General features: G+C 56.5%; 1 protein-coding gene and 2 long non-coding RNA genes across 4 annotated transcripts; 2 read left to right on the top strand and 1 right to left on the bottom strand.

Moving 5' to 3' along the window:
• Positions 1-652: 652 nt before the first annotated feature.
• On the bottom strand, positions 653-25,868 carry LOC100090399 (alpha-2-macroglobulin). Of its 2 annotated transcripts, none has more exons than XM_029054378.2 (36): positions 25,671-25,868; positions 24,583-24,778; positions 24,235-24,394; positions 24,078-24,130; positions 23,263-23,283; positions 22,705-22,873; positions 22,261-22,345; positions 21,615-21,738; positions 20,933-21,047; positions 20,577-20,686; positions 19,202-19,363; positions 17,861-18,088; positions 17,411-17,468; positions 15,681-15,823; positions 14,928-15,077; positions 13,839-14,006; positions 13,241-13,325; positions 12,441-12,573; positions 11,892-12,120; positions 11,310-11,436; positions 10,923-11,044; positions 10,711-10,762; positions 9,666-9,749; positions 9,135-9,311; positions 8,711-8,798; positions 8,295-8,451; positions 8,012-8,086; positions 7,527-7,704; positions 7,065-7,288; positions 6,766-6,981; positions 5,871-5,998; positions 4,747-4,837; positions 4,160-4,228; positions 2,062-2,164; positions 1,246-1,287; positions 653-793 (listed from the first exon to the last, which is right to left on the bottom strand). In XM_029054378.2, exons 1-36 carry the CDS (start codon positions 25,754-25,756, stop codon positions 771-773), a joined length of 4,431 nt encoding a protein of 1,476 aa, XP_028910211.1. In that variant the 5' UTR covers positions 25,757-25,868; the 3' UTR covers positions 653-770. The 2 variants fall into 2 exon arrangements, with proteins under 2 accessions (XP_028910211.1, XP_028910210.1); XM_029054377.2 differs by lacking the exon at positions 653-793 and adding an exon at positions 819-930.
• LOC114807818 lies at positions 4,223-8,716 on the top strand. The gene is made up of 3 exons (XR_003755874.2): positions 4,223-4,312; positions 6,065-6,108; positions 8,582-8,716. It is a non-coding gene; the product is annotated as an uncharacterized LOC114807818 (long non-coding RNA).
• LOC120638141 lies at positions 11,369-13,211 on the top strand. Its single transcript, XR_005659646.1, has 2 exons — positions 11,369-11,447; positions 12,282-13,211. It is a non-coding gene; the product is annotated as an uncharacterized LOC120638141 (long non-coding RNA).
• Positions 25,869-27,939: the final 2,071 nt, after the last annotated feature.

Raw genomic sequence — 27,939 nt, 5'->3', positions numbered from 1 at the left:
CGGCCAAGCCCTGGGCTAAGCTCTGGAGTAGATAAGGTCATCAGAGAAGCAGCATGGCCTAGCGGATGGAGCATGGGCCTGGGAGTCAAAAGGACCTGGGTTCTAGTGCTTGCTCTGCCACTTGTCTGCCGTGTGACCTTGGGCAAGTCACTTCATTTCTCTGAGCTTCTGTTGCCTCCTCTGTAAAATGAGGATTAAGACTATGAGCCCCACGTGGAACAGAGATTGCGTCCAACCTGATAACTTCGTATCGACCCCAGCGCTTAGAACAGTGCCTGGCATATATTAAGAGTTTAACGATACCTTTTTTTTAAAAAGAAAAAAAGGTCAGACACCATCCCTGTCCAACACAAGGCTTACAATCTAAAGGAGAAGGGAGACCAAGCATTAAACTTAACAGGGAAGTTCAAATTTGACCAAGGTTACACAGCAGGCATTTGGCAGAGGCAGAATTAGAACCCAGGTCCTCCGAGTGCCAGTCCCGTGCACTTTTCACTAGACCACGCTGCTTTGCTGTTCTCACCCTTGTGGCTCAGCCAGAGGGTTCACCCAGCGCAAGCCTCTGAACCCCTCGACCCTGCTGGCCTTCCTGTTAGCCAGCCTGGAGGAAGCGTGGCCACCTGCAGAGATGAGAGTGAAGCTGCCCTGGGTATGTGAGGTTGATCAGAATTACGTTTATTTATACTGTTCATTGGAGAGAGAAACATGAATGAGTCTTCAGTCTTAGGAGGGCCAGTACCAAAAATCCAGTCAGACGCTGGCCACGTTCATCAGGCGTTTCCTGCTTCGGTCTCTGAAGGAGGAAGGCGGGGGGGGGGGGGGGCAGACAGGGGAAGTTGGAGGTGGGGGGCGTTTCGGCAGAGGCCGGGCGGCATTCTCAGAACACCCTTCTCCTCCAGCACGGCTACTCGTCGGCTCCTGGCTGGAGCCCTGGGCGGAGTTGAGAGAACCCCACAGCCGAGTCTCAGGGGTGGGGGAAGGCGTGGGCCTGTCGGGAGTTGCCTCTCCTTTCCTCCCTCCCTCCGTCCCTCCCCCAAACCCCCCACACTGGCACTGGGGACTGAGGGGCCAATGGTCTCGACCAGAGAGCGTGCTCTGTAGGTAGCCACTCCACTCTAGACCCCAGCTGGGCTTGTTCACAGTCTTATGAGGGAGGCCTGATGGTGGGAGACCCCAAAGTCTGGGAGTGGGAGTAGGGGAGGGAGGAGAGTGGGAGGTGACTGGACTCAGCTGCTCATACTCTACCTGTGCTGCAGGGAGCACTGTATTCCACAATGGCAACTTCGTCTGAAAGGAGAACCCAAGCGGTGCAATTAGGGGTGGGTGGGAGCAGCTGAGGGGGACCTGATGGACGGCTGGCTTTCCTGCAGCCAAGAGGGGCGTCCAGACCAGGGTGCAGGGGGTCTCGGTGGCAGTCCACCGGAAGAGGCCCTCGGTCAGGGCGGCCACCGACGGGCCTGGTGAGGATGTGATGTCGCAAGCGTTAGGCCGGGTACCAGCCCAACAGGGTGATATTGCAACCACCCTTTTGCCGAAGTTTGCTCGTTTTGTGTGATGATAGAACATCTATCATCTTCACTGATGTCCTGCAGCCCAGAACATCCTTGTCCAAGGAATGAATCTATCACCGGGGAGAACGATGGGGGAGTCCCACCCGTCCCCGTCCACCCTGCCTACTCCAGAGCCTCTGTGTTGCTTTTCCAGGTCCGTACGAACTCTTTCCTCAGGAGCTGCGGGGGAGGGAGGCTCGGGGCTGAAAATCACAGCAAACGGTTCTAGGTAGGAACTGAAGAGGGAACAGGCTGGCACAAACCAGGCTGTCCGCTGAAAACTCGGGCGACTGGTCCCCCTGCCATGGTGAGCCATGGTCCTCAGAGAAAGAGGAGGCTAACCCTTGCCTGCCCGTGGGCTGCTTAGAGTGGTTGGGCTCGGGGGGAGGACTGACTGGCAGTGACTTCTAGCTTGGGCCCCTCAATTCCTCCTTTTGGGAATGAAGTAGGATGGAGCTCTGGGACAGTGCCAACTTCAGCAGGCCCTGACAGGGGTTCTCGGGGCACACACCCGTCTCGTAGTAGTCGTAGACTCGCACGGGCGCCGGTCTCAGATTCTGCACTAGGACGTCTTGGGTCACGGTGAAGGTCAAGCTCAGGGTCTCGTTGGTCAGCTGGAAGGGAAATGGGAAGTGAGCGAGCGGGACCCAGAGGCCATTGGGCTGCTTTCAAGCGAGTGCAGCACTGGGGCCTGCCTTCCCCTTTGCCCCCGGGGCCACCCACAGGCGCTGCAGATTGGCCAACCTTTTGGAGGCCATGCTCTGTACCTCCTCGTTGCTGGAGCCTTGGCCCATTGCCCCTCGCTGCCGGTGGTGTCCAGAACAGACTTATGGGAGGCCGGGGCCAGGAGAAAACCTTGTCTAACAGCCAAGGTGGCCGGTGACCACGGCTGCCAGTCTCAAGGCCCGTTGGGGGGCACTGGGCTGCTGCAACCAAGGACTTGGTTTGGGACAGCGAGGAACTCGAACTCCGCTCCCTCCTGCTACCTTTCTTCCCTTAGTTACTCGGCAAACCTCTGCACTCTCACATACATTGAGGGTTGAAATTTTAACTGCTTCTCTGTGGCCTTTAAGGTCTTCCGGTTCTCTCTGCATCTCTCTCCCCCACTACAGTTGGACTCCATGAAGGACAGGGACGGGTCTGAATTATTCATCTCGTATCTAGGCCAACGCTTAACCTCAGTGCTTGGCATATAGTAAGCACTCAGGCTAAATCCCGTCACCATCGTGACCGTCATCCCACACTCCTCCGAGCTTCCAGTGATTTGTGTGTGTGGAACCCTTCATTCGTTCATTCAATAGTATTTATTGAGCGCTTACTATGTGCAGAGCACTGTACTAAGCGCTTGGAATGTACAATTCGGCAACAGATAGAGACAATCCCTGCCCACTGACGGGTTTACAGTCTAATCGGGGGAGACAGACAGACAAAACGATAGCAATAAATGGAATCAAGGGGATGTACACCTCATTAGCAAAATAAATAGGGTAATAAAGATATATACAAATGAGCAAAGGAGCACAGTGCTGAGGGGAGGGAAAAGGAGAAGGGGAGGAGCAGAGGGAAAAGGGGGAAAGGAGGTTTAGCAGAGGGGAGGTGAAGGGGGCGCAGAGAGGCAGCAGAGGGAAAAGGGGAAGCTCAGTCTGGGAAGGCCTCTTGGAGGAGGTGAGCTCTCAGTAGGGTGTTGAAGAGGGGAAGAGAATTAGTTCGGTGGAGGTGAGGAGGGAAGGCATTCCAGGACAGCGGGAGGATGTGGCCCGGGGTCGACGGCGGGATAGGCGAGAACGGGGGACGGTGAGGAGGTGAGCGACAGAGGAGAGGAGCGTGCGGGATGGGCAGTAGAAAGAGAGAAGGGAGGAGAGGTAGGAGGGGGCAAGGTTGGAGACGTTCTCTTGGGCGGTGAGCATTTGGTAGCCCCCGCTAAATCCCCATCAGCAGCCAGCCACTGGGGTACAGGACAAGCTGGCTGGACCCCAGAAAGTTCAGGAGCCTTCCTGAGGACCAGGATTGAGAGGCATGGGTGGCTGCTGACCCTGGGGAAGCCTATGGGGCGTGCTAAAGAGAAACCCCAAAGAGAGGCCCCATCCCAATGCTAAATAGGCTGAGGCTAGAAACTAGGTTTCTGAACTGAAACGTGACAAGAAACCTGAAGAAAAATCCTGGGGCAGGGGAGAGAGAAAGAGAGAGAGAGAGAGAGAGAGAGTTTCAGAGATACACCCAGAAAGAGAAACTCCAACTGCAAGAGGGGCAGAGAGAGAGTGAGAGGAACATACACAGACAAGAAGTCTGGAGAAATAGAACGAATTTATTCCCCTTATAGAGGACAGAGTAGAGGACAGAGGCAGCACTGTTGACTCCCTCAATTCTCCCAAATCATGGAGCGTGGACCCCGGACCACTCCTCCGAGAAGACCTTTCTTCACCAAAGGCCGAGGGCCCCTCTGGAGACCCTATTCCAGCCTAAGTTATGTTTCTCCAATTGTTGGGGCAATTGGAGGGGGAAAACATGGGAGAAAAGAGTTCCTTGGAGCTAGCTTGAAGAGTCTCCTTGGTCCCAATTCTCCCATGGCCCTGAGTCGGGGTGGGATTTGGGGAGGGGCGACCACTCACTTGTTCCAGGTAAATCAGGACGTGATTGTTGGTCACCTCTGTTCGGCTGACGTGATTGGATTCCTGGAGCTGATAAAGAGGAAAGAGATCATAAATACCAGAATGATTCTGAGGAACCACTACAGGATCCCCTTCATTGACTAGGAGGAAGAGGTGGGTAAGGGGGTCTAAGGGCCGTCGGTTACTGCTACATCAGCTGCAAGAATCTGATGCACTGAGGGGCCGGGGCCGTGTGAGGCAGCAGTAAAATGGGAATTAAGACTGTGAGCAGCCCAATGTGGGACATGGATGGTGTCTGACCTGATTAGCTTGTATCTACCCCACCACTTACTACGGTGCCTGACACATAGTAAGCACTTGACAGTTATGATTAAAAAAGAAACAGAGAGGAATTAAATGACCACTGTTGTAACCAACCATTTGAAAAGGAGGGGGCAAGTATCTTCTTTTAGGGGTCGCAAGAATGGGATGGGTCAGTCCAACTCTTCTATTGATAAGTCACTGAGGTTCAGATCTGGCCTCTTCCACACCTGGCGGGGTGGGGTGAGAGACTGAAGGGCAGGGGAAGCTGCTGTGGGTGCACTTGCCATTTTCACGGAGGATTTCAGTGGGATGAACCCTGACACCATCTTCACATCAGCAATGACCATGTTGGAGGCTGGACGGCTCCCCGTGTAACTGCAGAGACGGGGAGGGAAAGGATGAGTCCTCAAGGGCCAGGACCCGGGGACCAAGGGCCAGACCTCAGGCCTCACCCTGTGACCTCACCCTGCGTCCGCAGCCTTCCCCTAACCAGAGAGGACGCTTCGTTGGTTTCTATGGCCATTCCTGACCAGTTTCGGCCTGTCATAGGTTTCAGGGAAGGGGAATTATCCTGGTGATGACCTTCTCCACCCAGTATGAAGCATAAGGAATATGTGCTAGAAAGTGGCAAGACAGATTTATGGCCACCACCAGAAGCAGTGTGGTCTAATGGTTAGGGCCCAGAGCTGGGAATCAGAAGGATAAGTTTTCTAATTCCAGCTCCACCACTTGTCTGCTATGTGACCTTGGGCAAATCACTTCACTTCTCTGGGTCTGTTACTTCATCTTTAAAATGGGAATTAAGACTTTGAGCCCCATGTGAGACATGGACTGTGTCCAACATGATTAGTTTGTATCTACCCCAGTGCTTAGTACAGTGCCTGATACATAGGAAGATCTAGACAGACACCAAGCACCCCCCTCCCACCGCCCCCCCCAAAAAAACCAACCAAACTCAACTCCCTTACTACTAAACAAGTGTTAGGTGCATTTATGTGGTGATTGATTGACTGACCTTAGACTGTTGAGGGAGACTGTGATTTCCCTTCCTGGAAAGGTCTTTGCCTGGACTAGAACCTCATTAGTCCAAGAGGGACAGATGTAGTATGGCCCAGAGGAAGGAAGCTTAATTCAGGCCAACAACCCTACTGAGGGTAGTTACTGCGTCCCTAATCTGGGCAAAGGTCTGCACTGGGCACCTCTCAAGTGCAGAGCACTGTACTGCGCACCTTCTAGGAGCAGAGCACTATACTAAGCATTAGGGAGAGGACTGAGAAAAGAGACATGGTTTTGTCCTACTGGCCCTCACAATTGAATGCGCTTCTGCATTACCTAGAGTGAGGAGCCCTTGGTCTGTGCCTGTCTCTGTCTTTCCCACTCTCGCTTTCCTCCTGACCAAGGTCTCTACCTGGCACTGATGGAGATCTGGAAAGTTTTTTCAGCTTCAACTTCACTACAGCTCTGCGGTATAGTCTGCACCTGGAGAGCGATTGGAGACTTCCCTTGCCCAGCAACAATGTTGTATCTCAGGGACGTCTGGAAGACAGGAAGAAATACAATACTTGTTACTGATGTTTCTCTCTCCTCATTCATCCTGTCCAGTCACGGGAACACTTGGCTTGGAGAGCGACCATGGAAACTACGAGGTACAAGGGTCCAAAATAATGCAGAACAAAGTATTTCTCGCACAACAGGTGAAACACTCATCAATTCACTTCCCCAAGAAGATATTCTAGGGCAAATTGCAAGATGTTCAAGGAGAGTTGACTTGAGTAGCCCACCACAGATCTACGAGGAAAGTGGAAAGCTATCAGACAGTCTGAGATGAACCACTGAGGGGAAGAGTCGGGGTGTTGGATGGTCTCTGCTGGGTCACTGTGCGGGAAGAGTTGGATGGGGAGGAGAGAAGGAGGGGGGTTGGATGGTCCATGCTGAGGCTCTGGGGGAGTCAGGGAAGTTGCATGACTTGTGCTGGGTCATTGGAAAGAAGAATCTGGGATGGAGAGGGAAGATTCAGGGATATAGAATGGTCCCTCCCTTATCGTGATGGCTGGGGTCCAAAAGGACAGACAGGATACAGCTCCTCCCAGCACCCCGGCAGCACCATCTGACACAGAGCCCTGGACCAGATGGCCTGTGGGACTGAAGTAGCACTTCCGCTGTTACCATTTCCTTGGAATAACACAGAAGCCACTTTTCTTCTCCCCTTTGGCCTGACGTCTTCTCACAGGGAATAGGGAGACCCAACTTAAAGGGGATGGTCGGTTGGTAGAGGATCCCGTGTCCCATCCCTGCTACCTCACCTGCAGGTAGACACATCCGGCCCCAGTCACGGTCGCGCTGTACTCCCCGGGCACCTCGGCCAGGGCCACCTGCTGCACTAGCAGGCGATTATCGTCCTCCACGTGGAACTCCTTGGAGAAGGTACCCTTGGACCGGACTGTCACTGCTGCCTTCCCCTCACGGTTGAAGGTGGCGGTGCCATATTGAGCCAATGCATGGAGAGCGACCACCGTGTCCTAAGAGAGACAAAGCAATGTGGGGGCGGGATGGCACAGGGGACTGGGGGGATGGGGGAAGGGGAGGGGGACAGGGCTCCCACCTGGGTGGAGGAGAAACCCCCGTGGGCGTTCTGCTGCTTGGCGATCCACTGGATGATGAGGGCCGCCGTGGACAGGTCCTCCGGGGAAGGGGCGGGCTGAGCCGTGAGGCGAGCGAGGAGCACATAGGCCGTCATTTCCACTTCGGCGGAGGGAGCCCGGCCCCAGCCCTGTGGCTGGATGGATGCCGGGGCTTGCCCGGAGCGCTGCCAGTGGATGGAGCCACCTGCAGAGCGGGCCCATGGTGGGAGGAGGACGTTAGCGGAGTGGGGAACAGGCCCAGGTGGGGTCAGCATGTGGTGGGAAGACCGGAGACCGGGGCCGGGTTCCGCTCACCCAGGGGTTGTCGCTTCACTCGCTGGGGTGGGGGTCTGGAGACAAAGCCTTGGGAGATGGCCCGAGCCCGAATAGTCCCCAGCCCGGGGGCCCCATGGCAGACCAGGTGGGGCAGCTGTGGGTCTCACCTGCTCTCACGGCATCCCGGTCCAGCGCCTGCAGCACCTCCCTCCGCTGAGCCTCGTGCCCTGCCAGGGCAAAAGCGTAGGCCAGCAGGGCCTTGGTGTAGACGTGGCTGTCTGGGTTCCCAGCCATGGCTCTCCAGGCCGTCTCCAGGCAGTACAGGGCGTTGCGGACCACGGGGTGCTGTGGGTAGGGGGAGCCAGGATGGGGGATGGAGGCGGGGCAGAGGAGGGGATGGAATTTGAGCTGGGCAGGAGGCCGGGGACCCCGGGAGTCGGACGCCTTTCCTGGGACGCTGCCCTCCTGCCCCTTAATGTGCGTGCCCCCTCCCCGTTAGGGCACCGTTCCCCATGGGATTGACAACGGGTGCCAGTTTCCTTGCTCTCCTTGGGAGCTCCAAGGCCCGGGTTTCCCGGCCCTGAACCACACCCCCTCCCCACCCCCACTCCCACCATCCCGAGTGGATTAGAGAGAGGATGTTGGCATGTACCGTGGCTGGAAGGGGCATCTCCAGGAGGGCAGTTGTGATGTAGGCGGAGAGGGTCACTTCATTGTCCACCCCGCCCTGCCCAGAGACAGTGACAGTCATAGCGGTGAATGACCCATCAACCCCGGAGACTGAACCCACTGGACTGGTGACCTCCTGGTTCCTGGTTCCATTCCCTTCCCCCGGGCCCAGCCTGATGCCTCCCTCCTGCCCACGTCCAGCCCTGCCGGCCCCACCTAGTCTGGAGCCCCATCCGCCCTCTGACCTTCCCACCCTGCCCCGGCACCTTGATGGCGTTGTTCAGGAGGGACCCAGAGCTCAGGAAACAGCCGTTGTCCTTCTGCTTTCCGGAGAGCCAGAGGAGGGCACTGGAGATGTGTTCCTCATCCACGAAGATGTGTGCCCGAGCCTGGGCCAGGGCCTTGAGCACGAAAGCGGTCAGCCTGTCCAGGGAGGGATGGGGAACACGGGCTGAGCGCCACCTCCCGGGACCGGGTGGCCCACGGCTCTGGCCTTTCCACCTTCTCTGACTTCTTTCTCCCCTTTTCCCCCATTCCCACTGCCTGGGCTCAGTTCTCCCTGGGGTGATCCAGATGCCTTCCCCACCGTTGGATCCCAGCACCTGCAGCTGATGGATGAGCCCCCCATCGACATATGAGCCCCAGCAACCCTGGGAATGGCACCAAGAGCTCAGAACCTCACCAGGTGTTGCCCTGACTGCTGCCATGGTGCTCCCCGAAGGTACTGTAGGAGCCGTCTTGGTGCTTGTAATTCAGCTGTCTCTGGTAACCTGCAATGGGAGGGTTCAGCACGTTCTGTGAAGTGGCAGAGGCCAAGGTAAGTGACCTGTTTTGTTCCCCCACCGTGCCGGCTCAGGTCGGAGAGGGGGCTGTCTTTCGGGCTGTCCTCCCGAGCAGGGCCATGGTGAAGTCAATGCCATTGCCTCTGGTGAGGTCATGGTCACTGGCCCTGTTGAGGTCATGGCAGGCTCTGGGACATTTCCCCAGAGGACTCATCTATATGTTATCAGAGCAAGCACCAGCTGCTAACATTTCCCAGGGGCCGAGGGCGTCCCTGCATCTTCCCACTCAGTAGCCTGGGGCGAGCTCTCCCCCCTCCAACTCACCACTGCTGAGATAGCCCATGGCCTGGGCCCGGATGGACGGGGTCAGCTGCTGGGTCTTGTTCAGGTAGTTGAGGACGTAGATGTTGGGGGCAAACAGGACCATGTTCTGCTCTCCGCAGCCGTAGGGCATCTGGAGGAGATTCTGCAGGTTCTGCAGGGCGGAGCCCAGGATGTCCCCTGGGGGCCGGAGAGCAGGGGGTGCATCTGTTCCCCCCGGGCTTCCACCACTTCCCACAAGCTTCACCAAGTAGCCACCAGGTCCCTCCGGCTCCCACCAGTTTCCCCCAGCTTCCCCTAGCTCCCCTGCGTGAGCTCTGAGAGTCCCAAGCCTGCAGCGGGCTTCCAGGTAGGGATAGAGGAAAACCAGGTAGTGAGAAGGCATAGGAAGCCCGAGAGGAAATGGGCAGAGATATCTGGTCTGGAGCGGAGCTGCCAGGGACAGAGCCGAGCCGGGGGTCGGGGCGGCCGGCTGGAAGTCCACGGGGAGAGAGGGCACCCACTGGCCTGGGGCCCCTGGGGAGATGGACTCACCGAGGATGGAGAAGGACGCCCGGGCTGACCCTGACACCGTGTTTGGAGGCAGCTGCAGGGAGATCTTCTCCGACACCTCGTCCCCTGGGAAAACCAGGAATCATAATGCTGAGGAAGGGGTGGAAGTCCCCTTTTCCCTTCCGGCCTCGCCTCTCCCAGAGGAGGGAGTGGGCCAGGCGCATGGCCGGGAACAGCCAGGATTTCTGAAGCTGAGTCCGAAGGCCCAGGCGTCCAGCTGCAAGTATCGGTTCTTCCTCAGAGTTTAACACCCAGTGGGTGCTCAGAACATACCGTCACTCCTACCACGGTGTTCAGTACAGAGCATGGGGCATCCACCGGGTGTCACAGTGCTCAGTGCGGGGCAGAGCCTCCAGTGGCACTGAGAACATTCTAGCATTATTACCACGGTGCTCATTGCTGGCACAGGCACTTAGGCGTTGCACAGTATATGCCATCACGGGACGAGAGGCGGGTGTGAATCCTGTTGGTAAAGATAATGGGGAGAGCATACACAGCTTCCTCTTTATGTTTGAAGGAGCGGCAAGGCTGAGCTCATTTCCAATGGAGTTGATTGCTGAGCAGCAGCAATCAACCAGTTGCTGGAATTTATTGAGCACTTACTGTGTGGAGAGCACTGTGCTAAGCACTTAGGAGAGTTACAGAGCTGGTAGCCACGGAGATGCACTCTGGCCCTCCCTTTCTCCCAGCCCCGCTGGGTCCTGCTCACCACCTCCTGCACTGTACCCCGTCTCTCGTTCCCCAATTCTGTCATCTCCAGCTCCCCCCCGCCGTGTCGCCCTCCCGCAGAGCCAGCACGGTGCTCGGGGAGCAAGGATGGCGACAGTGGCTCCCCTGGCACGTCCTGCCTCTCCGGGCGCGGTTCCTCTCTGGATGACGTTATCCACCCATCGGGCCGAGGGGACCCAGATACCTGCGGCTTCCGTTGACGGACCCCTGGGTGAAGTGGGCCCCCTCGGTGACCCTTCCCCATTGTTGCCCCGCCATGGGGGGGCGGGGTTATCCATCAGAGGCTGGAGGGTCTCACCTTTGACGCACAGCAGTGAGTTGAATGTCTCCTCCTTCTCGATCCCCTCAGGCTGCACGTGAGAGGAAGGGAGTCACGCCTGGTGAAGCGGGGCAAACCTTCCCCCTGCACACGTGAAGCACCTGTCCGGCCTCGACAGACATCTCTCTCCATCCCGGCTCTGGCCTTGACCCACCGGCTCTGGGTCGGGGGACCCACGGCCTCCCACACACCTCAACCAGGAGTGTCCGGATGACCGTGTCTTTCCGTCCGACCTCGGGAACCTCGGCCGCCTCGTTCCCACACAGCTCCGGGGACTGCAGGGCCTCTGCGCTCACCGAGAACATCACCTCCCCTGTGGAAGGCGGGACCCGCCTCCGTCAGCCTCTGCCCCGGGACCATCCGGACCCCGGGACGGCTCGTGGTCGGGGCTCGGCTCCAGATCAGACCCTCCCTCCCTGGGCAGGGGCCATCGGGGTGCACGCCGACACCGGTGAAGTCACGGAGATGCTTGTCCCAGGGTGAGATGGGACAGAAGGGAGATTGGAGCTGGGGGCCGTGGAGCCCCTTCGGAACGAGCTGGCGACGTGAATTCCCCCTGGGGGCCGTGTGTCACTCACCGAGGGATGAAGGAGTTACCATCCAGGACAAGGTGAGGCGCCCACTCCCGCAGATACAGTGAGAGCATGCGCCCTTCTCCATGGGAACCGCCAGGAAGTCCGGAGAAGCCTCCAGCTGCACGCTGACCTGCAACACACGTGCGTACATACATGTATATGGATAGAGACAGACACACACGGGGCTGCCTCACACTGGAGAAAGGAAAGGAGATTGTAGGAGGTGGGGGCTGGGGGTATTTCACTGGGTTGTGGAGGCCTCGGCCCCGGGGAATTTCTGGGAACCTCAGGAGAGGCGGAGGGTTCCCGAGCAGCAGGTTGGCACCAGGGTTCATTAGGTGGCAGTGTGCGTCTCGGAGACGGTGGCTCAGAGGAGAGCGAGGACACTAGAGGAAGCCCCAGGTGGGACCTCAGGTGGGGGAAGACGGTTGAGGACTTGTGCCTTGTGCTGAGGGGGCTGGTAGCCGGGAGCAATGAGGAGCCTCACAGGCTGGACCCGGCTGGTGACTGGTCAGTAGTGATTCTCCTGCCCATTCCCTCTTCAGCCCCCTGGGATGCAAGGGCCAGGGAGGGCCGCTCCCTCACCCGGATGCAGCCAGGAAGGTAGCTGAAGACGGTGGCCTTGAGCGGGAAGCCCTCTCCTCGCACCATGGAGTAGGGCAGCGTGAGTTCCAGGAAGAAGGGCTGGAAGGCACGGAGGGAGGTTGTGGGGGCGAGGCCGAGTCCCGTGGCCGCTGACAGGCAGAAGGCCCCGACCTTCCATTCGGTGATGGTGTCGGGGATGGTCACTGCCACTTCTGACTGGCCTGAGGTGCTGCGGGGCAAGCGGTAAAGCGGGTGTCACCGGCAAGCTGACCCAGCCTCTTCACCACTAGCCCGCACAGGGGGCCCCAGGGCAGAGGGGCAGCTAACCGCAGGCCCCCACGTCCCGGGGTGACTCTATAGCCCACTGATTTTCTGGTTCTGCGGTCCCAGCTGCAGGCTGTGCCCCTCCACCACCCGGACCCGCCTGAAGCTGGGAAGCCAGCCAAACCGGGGGCCGGGGTCCAGCGGCAGCCGAGGGTGGTCGCGGCGGCCGGAATCTCCACACGGATGTCCCAAGCAAAGCCCGCTTGGCTCAGTCAAGCCACTTACTCTACCACCAGCAGCTCCCAGATCCAGGCCTCAGGGAAGTACTTTCTCACAGTCTCCGCCTGAACCGACGACTCCCAGGAGACTTCGTTCTCCCAGGACATTTCGGAGTCCATCTTTTTGAGGGAATCCATCGCTTCTCACAGAGGAGAAGGGGGAGCCCACAGTCAGCCCAGGCCTCTTTTCCGAACTGCCCAGCCCAGATCACTCTCTTCCCCTCTACCCCCCTCCCTCTTCCAATCACCCCCTCCCCACACCCTGATTAACTCCTCCTCCCCCCTGCTCAGCACGCTGGCCTGAGGCTTGTCTCATCTTCTTCAGGTAAAGCAGGGCAGGAGTGGGAAGAAGTAAAACTGGCTGGGGTTGGGGAGGTGGGGAGGATTCTAAAGGCCTGGCTGGAGGATTCTCACCCCAATTCCCAGAAGATGCTCTTGAAGAGGAGGGAGGGGACATTCTTTGCCCCATCCTTCAGCTCCCTGAGGCAGGCTGCTGATCCCTCCCTCTGGCTGGATTTGCCATCTTACACCCCTCAAGTGTCTGCCACGGATGCTTGCTGGGCCTTCTAGCCTTGAGTCTAAGTCTCTGTCCTGCTTCTGACGTGCTGAGTATTTCCCTTCCCTGTCTCCTCCGAACCCGACGGATGGGTGGATGGGCGGATGGACCGACCACTCCAAAGTACTGGGTCTGGCCCTGCATCCACCTTCCTTCCCCTATTTCAGCCCGAATCCCCTCTGCAAACTGGAGTCCAGTAAATTATTGCCAAATTTCTACCAACTGAGAAGATGAATCGGTTTATCCGTTACCTAGATGTCGCATTTTTTCCACAGTTAACTGGCAGATTTGGGGCTTCTGGATCTTCAGATTGGTGAGTGTTTGCAAGCCCACATTCTGGAAAGAAAGCACCCACATTCCCAACACACATACACATGCACAGTCCACCACACACGCACCCATATACCCCATCCCGCATGTGTAGACCCCGTCATGTGCACATAGACACACAGAACCACCACACACATGCAGAGACCCCACCATGTACATTACCCATCCAGTCACTCACACACACAGACCCCATCAGGCAAACACAGACACCCCACTACACACACACACACACACACACACACATATGCACACATGCATGTCATTAGTAGCGGTGATGATTTAGTTCTTTCTGGCAAGCTGCAGTTCCCAGGATTAGATTGGCCCCAGTGGAGGCTGACAGATGGGGGTGGGCAGACTGGGATGAGTGCCTTGGGGACTGGTACACCAGAACCTGGGGTTGGGCATGGGATGGGCACAGCAGAGGGTGGGGAATGGGGATGAACACACTAGAGCGGTCCATTTAGATCTGCACTGTTTCCCTTCCAGAAGCAACATCTCAGTGGGGAATAAGGATTTTACCTTCAGGAAGCTATAAGCATCATCTTCATCTGGTGAATCCATTGGGAAGAAGGGTATTCCATTGACAATGATGGGCTGGACCTTAGTGCAGTTCCTGAGGTCATTGCCCAAGTTCCTCAGACCCTCAGGGAAGCCCTCCAGATCTTGCTCAGGCAGCAAACTGTACACCTGAGGAAGGGGAGGGTGGGTAGAGAGAGATTTGGGTTGACTTGGTGACTCGTAGAGTGGAGGACAGGACCACTTTCTCCTCTTCTTCTCCTTCAGCATCACTGCGTCCAGTACCTCACCGACTGTGCCACAAGTGCCTCCATAGCCGCCAACACAAATATTTCCATGGCCTCGCCTCTCCTGCCACCTCGGCCACACCACAACAATTGCCACAGACACATCATAGCAGTCACCATGGTCAGGCACGACCTCCCTAGTGCCCAGGTGATGACTTACTGCCTATTGCCACCACAACCACTGCCACGCCTGAGCCATGGCCCCTGTCACACTCCCTCCATGGCCACCTAAACGACCACCACAGGGACCACGGAACAACTGTGCCACGACCACCCCACAGCCATTGCATACACCGCACACGACACTATGACAACCCCCATCATCACCGTCATGTTTGCTGCCACAGCTGGTGTCACGACAGCACCAGAGCTATTGGCAACACCCCCACCGTGGCCCCTGCCAGGACAGTCACTCCGACCATGGCTTTAACTGCCTCCATCTCCACGTCTGCCTCATCCACCCCCACATGTGTCATGCCAGGCTGCTGCCGTACCACTCCGCCCTGCTTCCTTCCCAAGGTCCTGCCGGACTTCCCTCCACCAAGTGGCCTCTGTGTCTTCAGCTTCCGGCAGATGAATTTAATTTTCCCATTGGCTGGGATTCATTCCTGCTTTGTCTATGCCTTAGTCCTCCCCAACCTCGGTGCTTAGTTCTGTGTGGGACAGGGATTGAGTTGGAATGGTTTATCATGTATTCATCCCAGTGCTTAGCACAGTGCCTGGCATGGAGCTCTTGGACGTGGGCAGGATGGATGGTCACACTAACTAACCGAGGGACCCACCCCAGGGGATGAACTAGACTTACCGAACTGGGGGAGAGCTCAGCCTCGGCCTTGAGGAGCAGGACACTCTGGTCCAGCGCACGGAGGGCGCAGAGGGACTGGGGTGAGGCTGTGACCCTCAGCCGGGCCCCCGAACCCGGAAGGGTGTGGATTGAGGAGAACTGCAGCTCCACCTGCAAGCAGACAGGAGGTATTAACGCGGCGGTCGCCTTTCCCCAGATCCTGGCTGGGAGACCCTTCCTCTCCTTCCGACCCTACCAGAGACCCGCCTCCATTCCCTGGACCCGGCCCCGAGATCCTTCCCTTTCTCTCTGACCCTGTCCTAGAGACCTCTTCCTCTGTCTCTGATTCGGAGATACCTCCATACCTTTTGGACCCTGTCCTGAAGACCCTTCCCTCTCTTCTGATCCTGCCCTGGGGTCCCCCTACCCCAGCCCACTCCCTGCACATGGTCTTGTCTTCACGTCTCAAGTCTGCACCTGTTGAATAGTTGGACAGTTCCCCCGCCTCCTGCTCCCTGGGACCTCTCCCCTCCAGGAAAGGGTCGGTCCACGGCTGTTGGATGAGCAGAAACATAGCAGATCCCAGTGTCCTCGAGTGAAGCTCTGGTTCTCAGTGCCCCGGCCCCACAGGGGATTGGGGTGGATTGGTTGAGATCCGGGGCCTCTGGCCTAGCACCTCTGTGTCTGGCTCTCCCTTCTCTCCACATTCCTCCCTTCAGCTCAGGGTTCATGCTTGGGGTGGTGGACTGGGTCAGATGGAGACAAAAGACTCACCTTGTTGGAAAAACATTTTTCAATATTGAATTTCTCTGAATCAGCTACTACTTCCCCGTCAGGCAAGATGGAGTAGATGAGAAAGCGCATCACGGGAGCAATTTCTGGTCCCACTAGAAGTTCCACGGAGAAGGACCCTTTGTCTGCAGAGGAGCCAAGAAAGGACAGGATAGGAAAAGGTCATGTGACTGGAGAGGGAGGAGAGGAGAAGATCATGGGACTGGAAAGGGAGAGAAGTAGAGGAGAGGGTCATGAGATAGAGGAGGAAGAAAGGAGAGGAGAAGGTAATAGCACTGGAAAGGGAGGAGAGGAAAAGGTTTTGGGTCTGGAGAGGTAGGGGAGGAGAGGAGAGAGTCATGGGGTAGGAGTTTTCCTCTAAGTGTCTGGTTGCCTTCAGAGGAGACTGGGCACTCCGATATGCTAGTTGTTTTCCCGCCTTCATAATCTGGGGCTCAGGGAAGATGATCATTGTTCCTAGTTAATGGTGTTAGCAATAGGAGACGTCAGGGAATCCAGTGGCCGAGCTTGGATTAGTTGGATTCAGTCTTTCCCTGCCTAGGTGCAGCCGGAAAATAGCAGGAGTTTCAGAGAAAGAAGGGGAAAGAAGAGTTGAAAAAGGGCCCAAGGACCTTCTGACTTATGAGGGAGCTGCCTTTAACTGTTCTAGTGAATGGATGAGTAGTAGCTGCCCCCTAAATCTCTGAGAGGGGAAATGCAGCTCCTAACCAGAACTGATGTGCTCCAAGAGCCAGAAGGGCCCGATGCGGGGGTTACACCCATCAGGTCAAAGACTCAGAGGGGAAAACCAGAACTCAAGTCACGAAGACCCCAAGGCGAGGTAGAACCAGGCTCAACAAGGGGGCAGATGCCTCTGGGGAGAGGGCAGGGCAGGGGGCAGAGGGAGAAAGGGGAAGCCTGAATTTGGACCCATCCAGCCAGGGGCATGGTTGCCACAGCCTGCAGAACTGCTGTCTGGCCATGTTTGCCCATTGCAACTCATTGAGCTGATTTTCAGCATGGTGCTTTGCAACACCAGTGCCACACCAGGGCCAGGCAGCAGGCCTCCGGTGCACCCAGCTGCCTGCTTAGTGGCCAAGGGAAATTAAATGACCCAGGGTCAGCGAAGAAGGGAGCTGGGCAGCTGGGAGAACCAATCAGAGCCAGGATCACGGGAGTGGGGCAAGTCCTGGCTTTCGGTCACGGACAGGTCTCCACCTGCCCTGGGCAGAGCCTGAGGGTTTTTGGACCCTGGGGGAAGGATGCCTCTGTGGACAGAAATGAACTCTTGGTGTCGGTGGACTGATAAATCGCTCATCCAATCCTGAGGCCGAAAGGGGACTGCCACACCTCAGTTCGCTCCATCCCGAAGTGTGGGAGAACCAGAGCTGGGGGCTAGAATGCGACTGCAGAAATGGAGAACGCTGTCCCGAACCCAGGCACCTGCCCATCCTTCCATCCGCCCGGCCTCCTGGAGAGGCACCAAGTGGGGTCAGAACGAACGTTTAGTGAGTTTAGGTGAGTTCTGTGGCATGGCTTTTCCTGTTAGAATGCAGCCCTTATGTTCCTGGGCACCAGGGGTGGGGCAGGGGGAGTGGGGAGGGGGGATCCGGGCAGTTCCCCTGCCCTGGAGCTGCCAGCCAGAGGACGGAGAGAGGGGGAACTCTCGTCCAGCAGGGGAAGGGCCGGGGGATGCCGAGTCAGGGAAGGGGCGTTCTTTTTGGAGCACTCACTGCCTCTGGTCTGCAGCACGTGGGTTCCTGCTCTCACAATACCGCCCTTGGCCAGGATCTGCAGGGAGGGGAAAAAACTCCCTCACTGACTGGCTCAACCAATCAGTGGCATTTAGTGAGCACATACTGTGGGCAGAGCACTGTACCAAAAGCTTGGGCGAGTACTCTGCAGTTGTTAGGGCAAGCTCCCTGCCCATAAGGAGCTTGCCATCTGGAGGGTCAATGCTTGGGGAGGCCTGGGTAAGAAATGGTAGCAATACTGACCCTGGGAACACCCTTCTCCCTTCCCGTCTTCCACCACTTCAGTTCTGGCCAAGCCCAGCCCCACCCCCGTCACAGACACCCCTGGTCGGACCTTGTCCCATCCTCTTTGATGGATGTCTCCCAGTCAGACCTGCTCCTGCCCTTTGTGATGGATGCCCCTCAGTCAGATCTGGCCCCATTTCTCACCACATAGTAGAAGAGCAGCTCCTTCAGCTCCCCCAGCGCCTCATCGTTCAGGATGTAGTGGACGCGGATGTCCTGCTGGTGCCCGCAGACCAAGGTGTCAGAGATGGGCTCCAGGCGGATGTAGTTCTGGCTGGCGGAGTAGACGTGCTTGGCCTTGTGCTCTGCGCTCTCGTGGTTTCCTGAGAGCCACTTGTAGTCATAACAGACCGGAGAGTCTTTGTAAGTCACCTAGGGAGCCGGGAGAAAGGAGGGTCAGAATCATGCTGTTGTTGGGAAATGGGTTTGTGTGGCCCACCACAGCCAGCCCAAGGACAGGAGAAGTTTTGGAGTTGGAGAGAGGGCTAGAATGCAGGCCTTGGCTGGATGATGGAGTTGGTGGTGCCTGCTGACAATTCAATTTGTCGAGTCACACTCTCTCTCTTTTGCTTCCCAAGAACTGAGTTGAGCCATCTGACTTCAGTGGAGAGGAAATGTGCCAATCGAATGCAAAGCAGGAGAGCAAACACTTTGGAAAATCACTTCACTTCTCTGTGCCTCGGTTACCTCGTGTGTAAAATGGGACTCGAGACTGTGGGTCCCACATGGGATAGAGACTGTGTCCAGCCCGATTTATGTGTATCACCCCAGCACTTAGTCCAGTGCCTGGCACATAGTGCTTAACAAATACTACTATTATTATTATTATTATGGAATGTGAGGCAGAGAGAGAAGTTTCTCAAAAGGGCTGTTCACTGCAGTCTCCTTTAAAAAGAAAAGAACAGCCAAGATCTCCCAGCCTGGTGGCAACCCAGATTTGGGTGGTCCCCAATTTACCATAGTACATTTGAGTGGAGAAAGCTCTTTGTGGGCAGGGAACGGGTGTACCATCTCGTATTGTATTCTCCCAAGCGCTTAATACAGTGCTCTGCACACAGTAGGCACTCAATAACTGCCACTGACTGATAGAGAAACAAGTGAATGCTTCCTTAGGTAAATTGTTGCCAATGGACAATCATTCTTCCAAGTCACCAGCCAGCATAAACTATCTGTTTGTGTAGCTTTCTTAAGTACCACTCACACCTCTGTTTCAAAGATAAAGGAAATGGAGGCAGATGGAAGAAAGTGATATGTTTAAGGTTGCACCAGAGGAAAGGCAATTCCTAAAGCCCAGGAGTGAAATCATTCCACGGATACCATCTTGCGAAGGCCACATCCTCGGGGCCGGCTTCCCCCAGCAGAGCTCTCTGATGATGAAGCCCAATCTCAGTGCCCGGGTGGGGTCAGTCCAGGCAGAGGGTCCCTCCGGCTCGGGGGTCTGGGATGGGGATCTGTGTGCCGCCCCTCCCTCCAGCCCCGGCTCACCCTGACCGAAATGGGGGCAGTCGTGAAGTTGGAGGTGTCGATGGAAAACTGCACGAGGCCGTACTCATCGGTGCTGTGATTGGAGAGGTGGTGGGTCGCATCCACAGAGACCTGGACCAGCGCATTCGGGATGGGGGCATCCTTTCCATCCAGCAGGCGCACCTGGAGGAGTGCAGGGAAAGTGGCTACCAACTCTGTTCTGTTATACTCAAATGCTTAATACAGTGTTCTGTGCACAGTAAGTGCTCGATAATCATGTTGATGGATTGATTGGGTAGAGGGTAGCTAGCAGAGGCTCATAGTATTGCAGAGGGGTGGTCGACCTCAGGGCCAGCATTGGCCATAAGGAGACCGTCCACCGGCCCGGAGTATTGGCTGACGGGTCCACGGGTGTCATGGCACCGCCTGACACCCCCAGTGGGGCCATGTCACTGTCCGACAGCCCCACTGGTGCCCTCCCATCTGCCGGGCAGGGCTGACCTTGTGCCCCCCCCCCAAAAGCAGATCTAGCCAAATCTTAAGCCTGGTTCAGTAGGCGTCATCCCCTGTTGCCCAGCTGCCTGCCGCTGAATTGCCAAGGCAACGGGGAAGTACACTAGCTAACTGCCTGGTGCCTGGTAATGAGCTACCCACGGGTTCCCCACACTGGGGACTTTTGGCCTAGAAGGGGCCTTGAAAGTTCATTTAGTCCAGGGCCCTGCATCGGGTCATGCCCCAAACACACAATTGTCTGTCTCTTCTAAAGGTCATAGTAGTAGTACTAACAGTAGAAGAGATGATGGCATTTGTTAAGCGCTTACTATGTGCCAAGCACTATTCTAAGCACTGGGGGTGATACAAGATAGGCAGGTTGTCCCACGTGGGGCTCACAGTCTTCATCCCTATTTTTCAGATGAGGGAACTGAGGCACAGAGAAGTGAAGTGACTTGCCCAAAGTCACGCAGCTGACAAGTGGCATTAGAACCCATGACCTATGACCCCTAAGCCCTGGCTCTTGCCATTGAGCCACACTGCTTCTAGTAGAAATAGCTGTAATAGTGACAGAAGTGGTATTATTGAACAACCACTGTGGGTAATGCACTCAGACAGACCTTAGGAAAGTGCAACAAAAATGAGTGAACAAGAATTAGAGGGTACTGGATTTCAGGTTGGGTTTTGGTGGGTATGTTACTGGAGATACTGGTTCTAAGGCTGGGCGTTGGCAGGGATAAGATCGTTCTACTCTTAAGGTTGCCTGGAGTAGGAGGTTTCTGTGGGCTCCAGTTTGGCAGTGTCCACGGCCACCTCCTGGCACGGTTGTCTACCCCAGTTTGAGAGACCCCGACTCCCAGTCGGGACTGGGAGTCTTCCCCAGGGGGTCTGGGCGGGGACCTACCTGCCCGAAGAAAGGGAGCCCCCTACGGAAGTGCGAATCCACCTTCTCGAAGGTGATCTTGCTCAGGGTTTTGGTGACCTCGCAGACGGCTCTTCCGCTCAGCTCCAACTCTGGGAGAGACAAGGGTTGTGAGGATCCTCACCCTGTGAAATCACCACCCCTTCCTCCCTCCATCTGTCCCTCCCTCCCTTCCTCGTTCCCTCCTCCTGTGTCTCTCTCCCTCCATCCCTCTCTCCCTTCCTCTGTCCCTATCTCCCTCCGTCCTTCCATCCCTCCTTCCATCAGTCTGTCCCCAGACAGGGCCTCTGGGCTTCCCTCCCCCCGGCTCTCCGTGGTCGGCCCAGCCCGGGACAGACCCGTCCCCTCCTCTCTGATCGTGGCTTCGGCTTCGATGTTCATCAGAAATCCTTGCTGCTTGAGCTGGAATAACTTGGTCTCTATCACTCCGGAGACGCAGCCCTGGCTGTCCGCCTGAGCCGAGAGAAAGGGCATTTTAGGAAATGAGGGTTACGGACGTTCGTGGCCGATTCCCATGGGCAGAGCCAGGTCCCGGTCCAGCACTCCCCAGGCCCGATGGGGCATCGGAGGCCTGGGACCCTGGGACTTTGGACAGGATGAGTAATGGTGACCATGTGTGTAACAGGGTCCGTGTGAGTAACAGGGCCCATGTGTGTAGCAGTGGGCCCATGTCGTCATTCCTACTCGGTCCTCACTACCCCCGTTCACTGGGATGGATTTTTTTTTATGGTGTTTGTTAAGCGCTTACTGTGTGGCGGGCACTGTTCTAAGTGCTGGAGTAGATATAAGCTAATCAGGTTGGGCACAGTCCATATCCCACTTGGGACTCCCCATTTTACAGATGAGGTAACTGCGGCACAGAGAAGTTAAGCCACTTGCTCAAGGTCACACAGTAGATAAGTGGCGGAATCAGGTTTAGAACCCAGGTCCTTCTGATCTCCAGGCCCACGCTCTATCCTCTAGACCATGCTATGTCTCTACTCCGCATAGGCTACCCGAGAGGCTGCCACCTCGCTTCACCTGCTGGCTGAACTCCTCACAGATGGCTTCCGACTCTTTGCCGTAGCACTCGGATTGTCCTTGAGAGAACCGCCGGCAGACGCTCCAGGTCACCGTGCCAGGGACAGGTTTCCCATAGGTGTATCTGGTGCCAGAGAAGCAATGGAGGGCCCGCGTCAGGATCCAAATGGCGGAAACAGACCTGCCCTCTCCTTCGCCCGCCCAGCTGGGTCATCACTGTCTCCCCCATCCTGCTCGCTCAGTTTCTCAAATCTTTACCACTCCAGACTGGACAGAGCCCAGCACAATAGGCAGATCCCAGCACTTGTGCTGCCCCGGACTACTCCCTCTGAGCCCCTTCCACCATTTGCCTGCAGTAAGGGTCTCAGTTCCTTCGATATGGTCTTCTTTTGGATGTTGTTTCAGAGTGAAGACTCAGTATTCTGCCCCATTTTAACCCTTCCCCAGGGGGTGGAGGTTTCCATCTTTCCTATCTTGACCAGTCTGGTCTCCATTCCTGGTTTCTGCCCACCCCGAAAAAGGCCAATCCAGGTTGCTTCTGCCAGGAGTAGGTGAGCCAGGAGGGACAAGGATGAAGCCCGTTCCCTTGCTCCCGCAACATCTCCGTGTCTCCTGCCCGCTTCCCCCGGGAGTGGCCGCCACTCACATGCCACAGACGGACACTGCAATCTCTTCATCCAGGATGGTGATTTTCTTGGGCATCTTCACCAGCACCTCAAACTTGGGTAGCACTGCATGGGGTGTGTGAAGGTGATGGGAGCCAGAGGAAGGGGTGAGGGAGGCCAGGGAGGCCTCTCCTTAGGAAAGGGCAAGAAGCCCAGGGCCTACAGTGTGACATCACCTCTGTGCAGGCCAGTGGTCTGAGTAGCTGGTACCAGTCTCAGCGGCCTGTTCCCCACTGGTCAGAGAGGTGGTGGGAGGGACAGAAATCTGTTGTGGCAAAAGGTGCTACCGAACCGGATGATGAGCTCCACTCCGGCCATGCTGTTGGCCACGGGGGAACTCGGCATGGCTGTCACCACCCCGCCCTCACGCCCTCTCCACCGGGTGTCCAGGTCAAGCACCCCCTGGGGCACCACGTGGGGCTTACCAAACTCCTCCACAGTGAAAGGGTGCTCCTTCCTGGCCCCCGACTCCTTCTGCACCACCACCTTGTACTGGCCCTGGGAGGGCTCTGACGAGAGGGGGAAGGAGAACTGGCCGAAGCCATCCCGCAGCCGCACGTCTCGCCATTGAGCGATGCGGTTCCTCTTGGGGTCCTACAGGGGCACAGACCACAAAGGGTTCATCTGGGGGAAATGCAGTGGGAAGTGTGCAACTCGAACCAGTTGGCCTGGAGCACAGAGGCCCCTGGCAGAACGCCCAGGGAAGACCCACGAAGGGGAGAGAGGAAAATAATGGATCGGAGCCCGAGCAGAGAGGCCCTTTGACTGCCCCGCTGGCTGTGGCCCATAGAGTCCCCCATTGGCCAGTTGGGAAACTGCTCCCTGCATTACCCAATGCCACCCTCACCGTGCCGTGCCACTGCTATTCATTCATTCAGTTCATTCAATCGTATTTACTGGGTGCTTACTGTGTGCAGAGCACTGTACTAAGCACTTGGAAAATACAATTCAGCAATAAAGAGGGACAGTCCCTGGCTACTCACCTCAATGTACAGAACGGAAACCTGGGGGGAAGGAAAAAGGAAAGAAAGTCCACGTGAGGAGCCTTCGTCTCCCCACAGAGCAAGCCCGGGGAATGTGGGTGTCCAAACCCTTGTCTCTGGGTGGGAGGTTCTAGGTTGGGAGAGGCCATTGTTCAGACTGGGATTGGCCCATCCTGGGATCTTCTCCAGCCCGGGGGCCAAACAGGAAGCCAGGCTCGGGCTGGGAAACCACTGGCCTCTCCTTGCTGCCACACCCGAGCACGGCAAGTGGCTCTGGAAGCAGGACCCGGACTTGTCCCTGCCAGAAAGACAATGCTTGGGCCTCGGTGCCCTTCGCTCTGCTCCAGAATGGCCCTGCTTCCTGTAGGGTGTAGGACACTCTGCTTGGGCCCACCCTTGCATCCCCCGCGAAAGGCCTCAAACCCTGATCCTTTCCCCACAGTCGGGCATGGCAGCCCACTGGCAGCGCCAGCGTCGGAGCCACAGTCCCACAGGAGGTGCTGCTTGTCGGAGCGGAGAGACCGGTGTTCGGCCCTCGGCAAGGGTCATCCTTCTCCTGGAGACCCAGGCCAAGCAGTCAACTGGAGTCCGATGAGACCCAGGGCCCTGGCACAGCTCTGTGGCTGGAGGCCGGTCGAGGTGCATGACCATTCGGTGAGAGGAGGGTAAGCCGCCCGGAGGGTATCTTGCACCTCCCCGTCCTGTGATCCCTACATGTCCCAGACTTGAGGTTGGGGTCCCTTCCCCGTGCCCCATCCCCTGGGCCCTTCCCTTCCCTAGGCCAACCTGGGGGCTGTGGCCACCATCTGACTCACCGTCTCATTCAGGGGATGGAAGTCCTCGTCCACAGACACCACTCGGAATCTCACTGCCAGAGAAACGTTTCTCGTGAGGGCAGGGGTGCCCATCACGTGGGCCCGGGGGAGGAGGTCTCGGCCCTCGCTGCCGTCACCCCGACCGAGCCCCTGATACCTGTCTGTCCCGGCTTGTAGATGGGTTTGTCTGTCTGAACGAAGACCAGGCTCTGCATGTTCCTCACCAGAACCGCCTTCCGCTTCCTGAACTCCTGGGTGGGGCCCTTCACCCGCACGCTGAGGAAGGCCACTGTCTCCGACACCGGCGAGCTCGGGAGCTGGGACACAGGTGTGTCACCGCCTGTTCGCCTTGCCTTGCCCCGCCCCGACACCCCATCCCTCCCGGCCACACACTGGGCAGCCCCTGCTCCCTGACCAGCCTTTCCCCCCTACCCCGGGGAAGCGAGTCCCTGGGGAGCAGCGGCAACTGAGGCCTCCCCCCTGGAGCTGTCCAGCTGCCTCTCACCGTGAAGGGGCTGCAGTGGAACGTGTCCTTGTTGGCCACCAGGTCGTCCACCAGGTTGGCCACCAGGCTTCTGTTCTCTGTCCCATATTCCAACACGGCACTTAGTGTCACTGTCTCATTCAGGTGGCTCAGCAGGATGCAGGCTTTCTCTGGGACCTCCGCGTGAAGCAGGGAGGAGATCAGTAGCATATACTGTCTAAAGGGGGCAGAGGCACCGGCTCAGTCTCAGGAGACCAGCATCGTTTACTGTTCTGAGGGTCACAGACTATGGGGGCATGGGTTTGTGGTTGCCACCCCCAGGCAATATAAGTTTCCACCCATTGCTTTGAGGTTTACGCGTAACCCCAGATGTTATGAGTGCCCTCTCTCTGGTCAGCAAGCCAGAGATGGATTGAGCCACTCAACGTGGGATAGAAAAGCACTGGGCTCCAGTTCTAACTACAGGCCCTTCTTTGTTGTTTTGGGTAAGGTTAAAAAGATAATCCAGTCTTCATCCCTGGAACATTCTTCCTCTTCTCTCTAAGAAAGACTTAAAGGAAGACCTTATTTTCAGATCCTGTACTGATCTATGGGCAGAAGGAAGAGGAACAGAGAGAGAGAGAGAGGGAGTGAGAGTATGAGTGTGTGTGTGTGTGTGTGTGTGTGTGTGTGTGTGTTGGGGAGCACTGAAGTCCTTACCCCTGTGGAGAGTGGAAAGACATTTATCCACTAACTTTTTCCTTATGTTGAACACTTTTAGGCCAGGGACCCTTTCTCTGCTGGCTGGCTGAATGATTCTCTCACTGCTTTCACATTCCTGCTAGGGACATGAGAAATTGTCCAACACTGTGGATGCCCTCTGCTCCACAAGGGGAAGAAAGAGGAGAGCTATCAACAGAGAAAGAGGGGGAAGAGGAGAGAGAGAGAGGAGAAGGAGCACAAAAGGGAGAGACCCACCCAGAGAATGGGTCAGGGAGTTAAAAGGAGACACGGAGATGAAGAGAGACAGAGACAACACAAACCCAAGGTGGAGAGAGGCGACGAGTCTGAGAGGACAAGTAGGACACGGAAAGAAGACACCACACCCCCAAAGTCCCTCTGAGTCTTACGGCTCTGGGGCGGCTGAGGTGTTGGTTGCCAGGAGCCCGAGGAAAAGCAGGAAGAGGCTGAATCTGGGCAGTCTGCGGCCCCCCATGGTCCAGAGTGGTGTCAGCAGTGCAGAAGGCTCAGGCACGTTCCACTAACCCCTGCCCTTGGCCCCGGCCCTCCTTCTGCTCCTCTTCCTCCTTGCTCTGAAGCCACTGGGTTTTATTCCCTTTCAGTAAACAGAAGAGATAAAACCCAAAGCGGGGGTGGGCAATCGATGCTGGGGGGGGGGGTGGAAGAGGGAGGAGAGTGACTGGAAATGAGGGAGGAGGAACTGGATCTGGAAACTTGCCAGAATGTAAGAGAGGGAAGAGCCAATTAGGAGAGGGGTGAATTCTGTTTTCCATATATGAAGCACTAATACAGAGCTGTTCACAGGAAGGATGCAGTACTCACAGCCCCTCCTCCACCGATAGACTGAAAACTCCTCGAAGGCAGGGATCTTGTCTTCTACCTATACTGTTGTCCCCAAGCAATCAGCACACTGGCCTTCTGGGGCCCAGAGCCAGTGTTCTGGGAGTGAGGGCTCAGCAAGGGCTGTTGGATGGATGGGCCATGTGCTCACTGACTGTGAACTGAGAAAACCTTTCCCTGTGACAAAAGAGATGGGCATCCAGCACCCTTTGGAGCAGAGCCGGGACCTTGTCAGGGTCTCAGTTTCCCCTCACCCTCTCTCGCCGGCCACACCTGGTCTGCACTGGGACATGATACAAGCTGTGGTCTGCCATTCTGCAGACCACAGGCCAAAACCCTGCCATCTCTCACCTCCTTACCAAGTCACATGAAGTGCTTTCTTTAAGGGTTACTGCTGACCGCTGTCCATCCTTCCCACATGAGGGATACTGCTGACCTCTGCCTCTCTGTTTATTTTTTGAAAGCCCTTGAGTTGTATGAGATCACACAAGGGCTCTTTGTGATTGGAGGTAGCTGCCCGAGAAGGAAAGACCATGAAACAAAACTGAGGGAATGAATACCTCATCGTCGGTTCACAGTGGGATAGACTTTGGTCATTGGTTCACAGGGAGGTAGGCTTTGGTCGCTGTCTACAGAGGGGTAAACTTTGATGGGATCTGCTGAAATTATGTGAGCTCCTTGGTGAATACTTTACATCTCCTTTAAAGAATGACACACGCAGCCTTGATCCCCTCCAAAACAGGGCTCCAGGGTGCAATTCAGCCTCATCACCACCATCTACCAGCCTCCACTGGCAACCCACAGCCCTAACGCACCCCTGCGGGGCCCTTCAGATTTGTCCAGTGCTGAGGAAGCTGCAGGGACTGAAAAGCCCAGACTGTGCCCAGAGTCTAGGGAGTGGGAGTTCCTCCTCCAGTCTAGCTACCGAGTTAGTCAGTTTGAGTCAGCATTGTTATTCTTGGCTTTTGCTGAGGGTCATTTATTGTCTTCTGTTTCACAGGCATTGTTCTTTTGGTCTGCTTCCCCACAGTGAAGGAGTGCCTGACCAATCGGGGCCTGTGGATACCCCAGCACTTAGCACAGTGCTAGGCCCTAGCAGTAGTGCCGGAGACCCTGGAGAAGCAGACCAACTGTGAGTGGGCAGGGGCTGAGCGAGGGGCAGAGCTGAGTCGGGGGTGTGGGTGAGTGGCGGGGTTGGGCCTGATCCAGGGGACGTGGCTGAGTTGGGGGGAAAGGCTCAGTCGGGGCAGAACTAGTCTAGTCACTGTACAACTTTCAACCTCACCCACTCTGGAATTCCACTCTCCAACCACAACCTCTTGTCTTGACTTCTCCTCACCCTCTCCCTGCCCCTGCAGATCCTTCCTCTTTCTCCATAAAGACTTCTGAGCTTTTGTTGACCCCCCTCCACTTTTCCAAAATCAGCACGCCCCATTTGGTCTCCATACCCAACCCACCTTCTCTTGATACACAAATCCAAGCTCCGCACCAACCTCTACACTGAACTCAATTCCCTCACTCTATCCCTCTGTCGATCTTGTACCAACAACCCCCAACCCTGGATCCCTTTCACAAGACCCTTCCTCCTCTCCAGTGCTCAAGCTGCAGAGAGTGGCTGGTGGAAATCTAGACTCCAGGCAGACCTCGACTATTTAAAATTCATTCTCCCCTGGTTTAACTTTGTCCTTTCCTCCACCGGGCAAATACTTTCCCCCCTTCCTGTAATTCATTTTGATATCTTGATATTTGATATAAATACTTGCTCTTACTAGCCTACTTAGACTGTGAATCCACTGTGGGACGGGGTCAGTGTCTACC

This window comes from Ornithorhynchus anatinus, chromosome X4 (assembly GCF_004115215.2).
Source record: "Ornithorhynchus anatinus isolate Pmale09 chromosome X4, mOrnAna1.pri.v4, whole genome shotgun sequence".
Classification (NCBI taxonomy): domain Eukaryota; kingdom Metazoa; phylum Chordata; class Mammalia; order Monotremata; family Ornithorhynchidae; genus Ornithorhynchus; species Ornithorhynchus anatinus.
The sequence above is the reverse complement of the archived record's forward strand: the minus strand, read 5'-3'. Positions and strand labels throughout refer to the sequence as shown.

Bases quoted from the DNA above. Each gene is read 5' to 3' on its own strand.
- LOC100090399 (XM_029054377.2), bottom strand. From the start codon at position 25,756: ATGGGGGGCCGCAGACTGCCCAGATTCAGCCTCTTCCTGCTTTTCCTC. The intron at 20,687-20,932 runs GTCTGTCCCGGG...TGTCTCTCCCAG, and splicing joins GATCAGAGAGGAGGGGACGG to AGTTGGAGCTGAGCGGAAGA. The intron at 12,574-13,240 runs GTAACGGATAAA...CTCTGTGAGAAG, and splicing joins GGAAAAAATGCGACATCTAG to CGATGGATTCCCTCAAAAAG.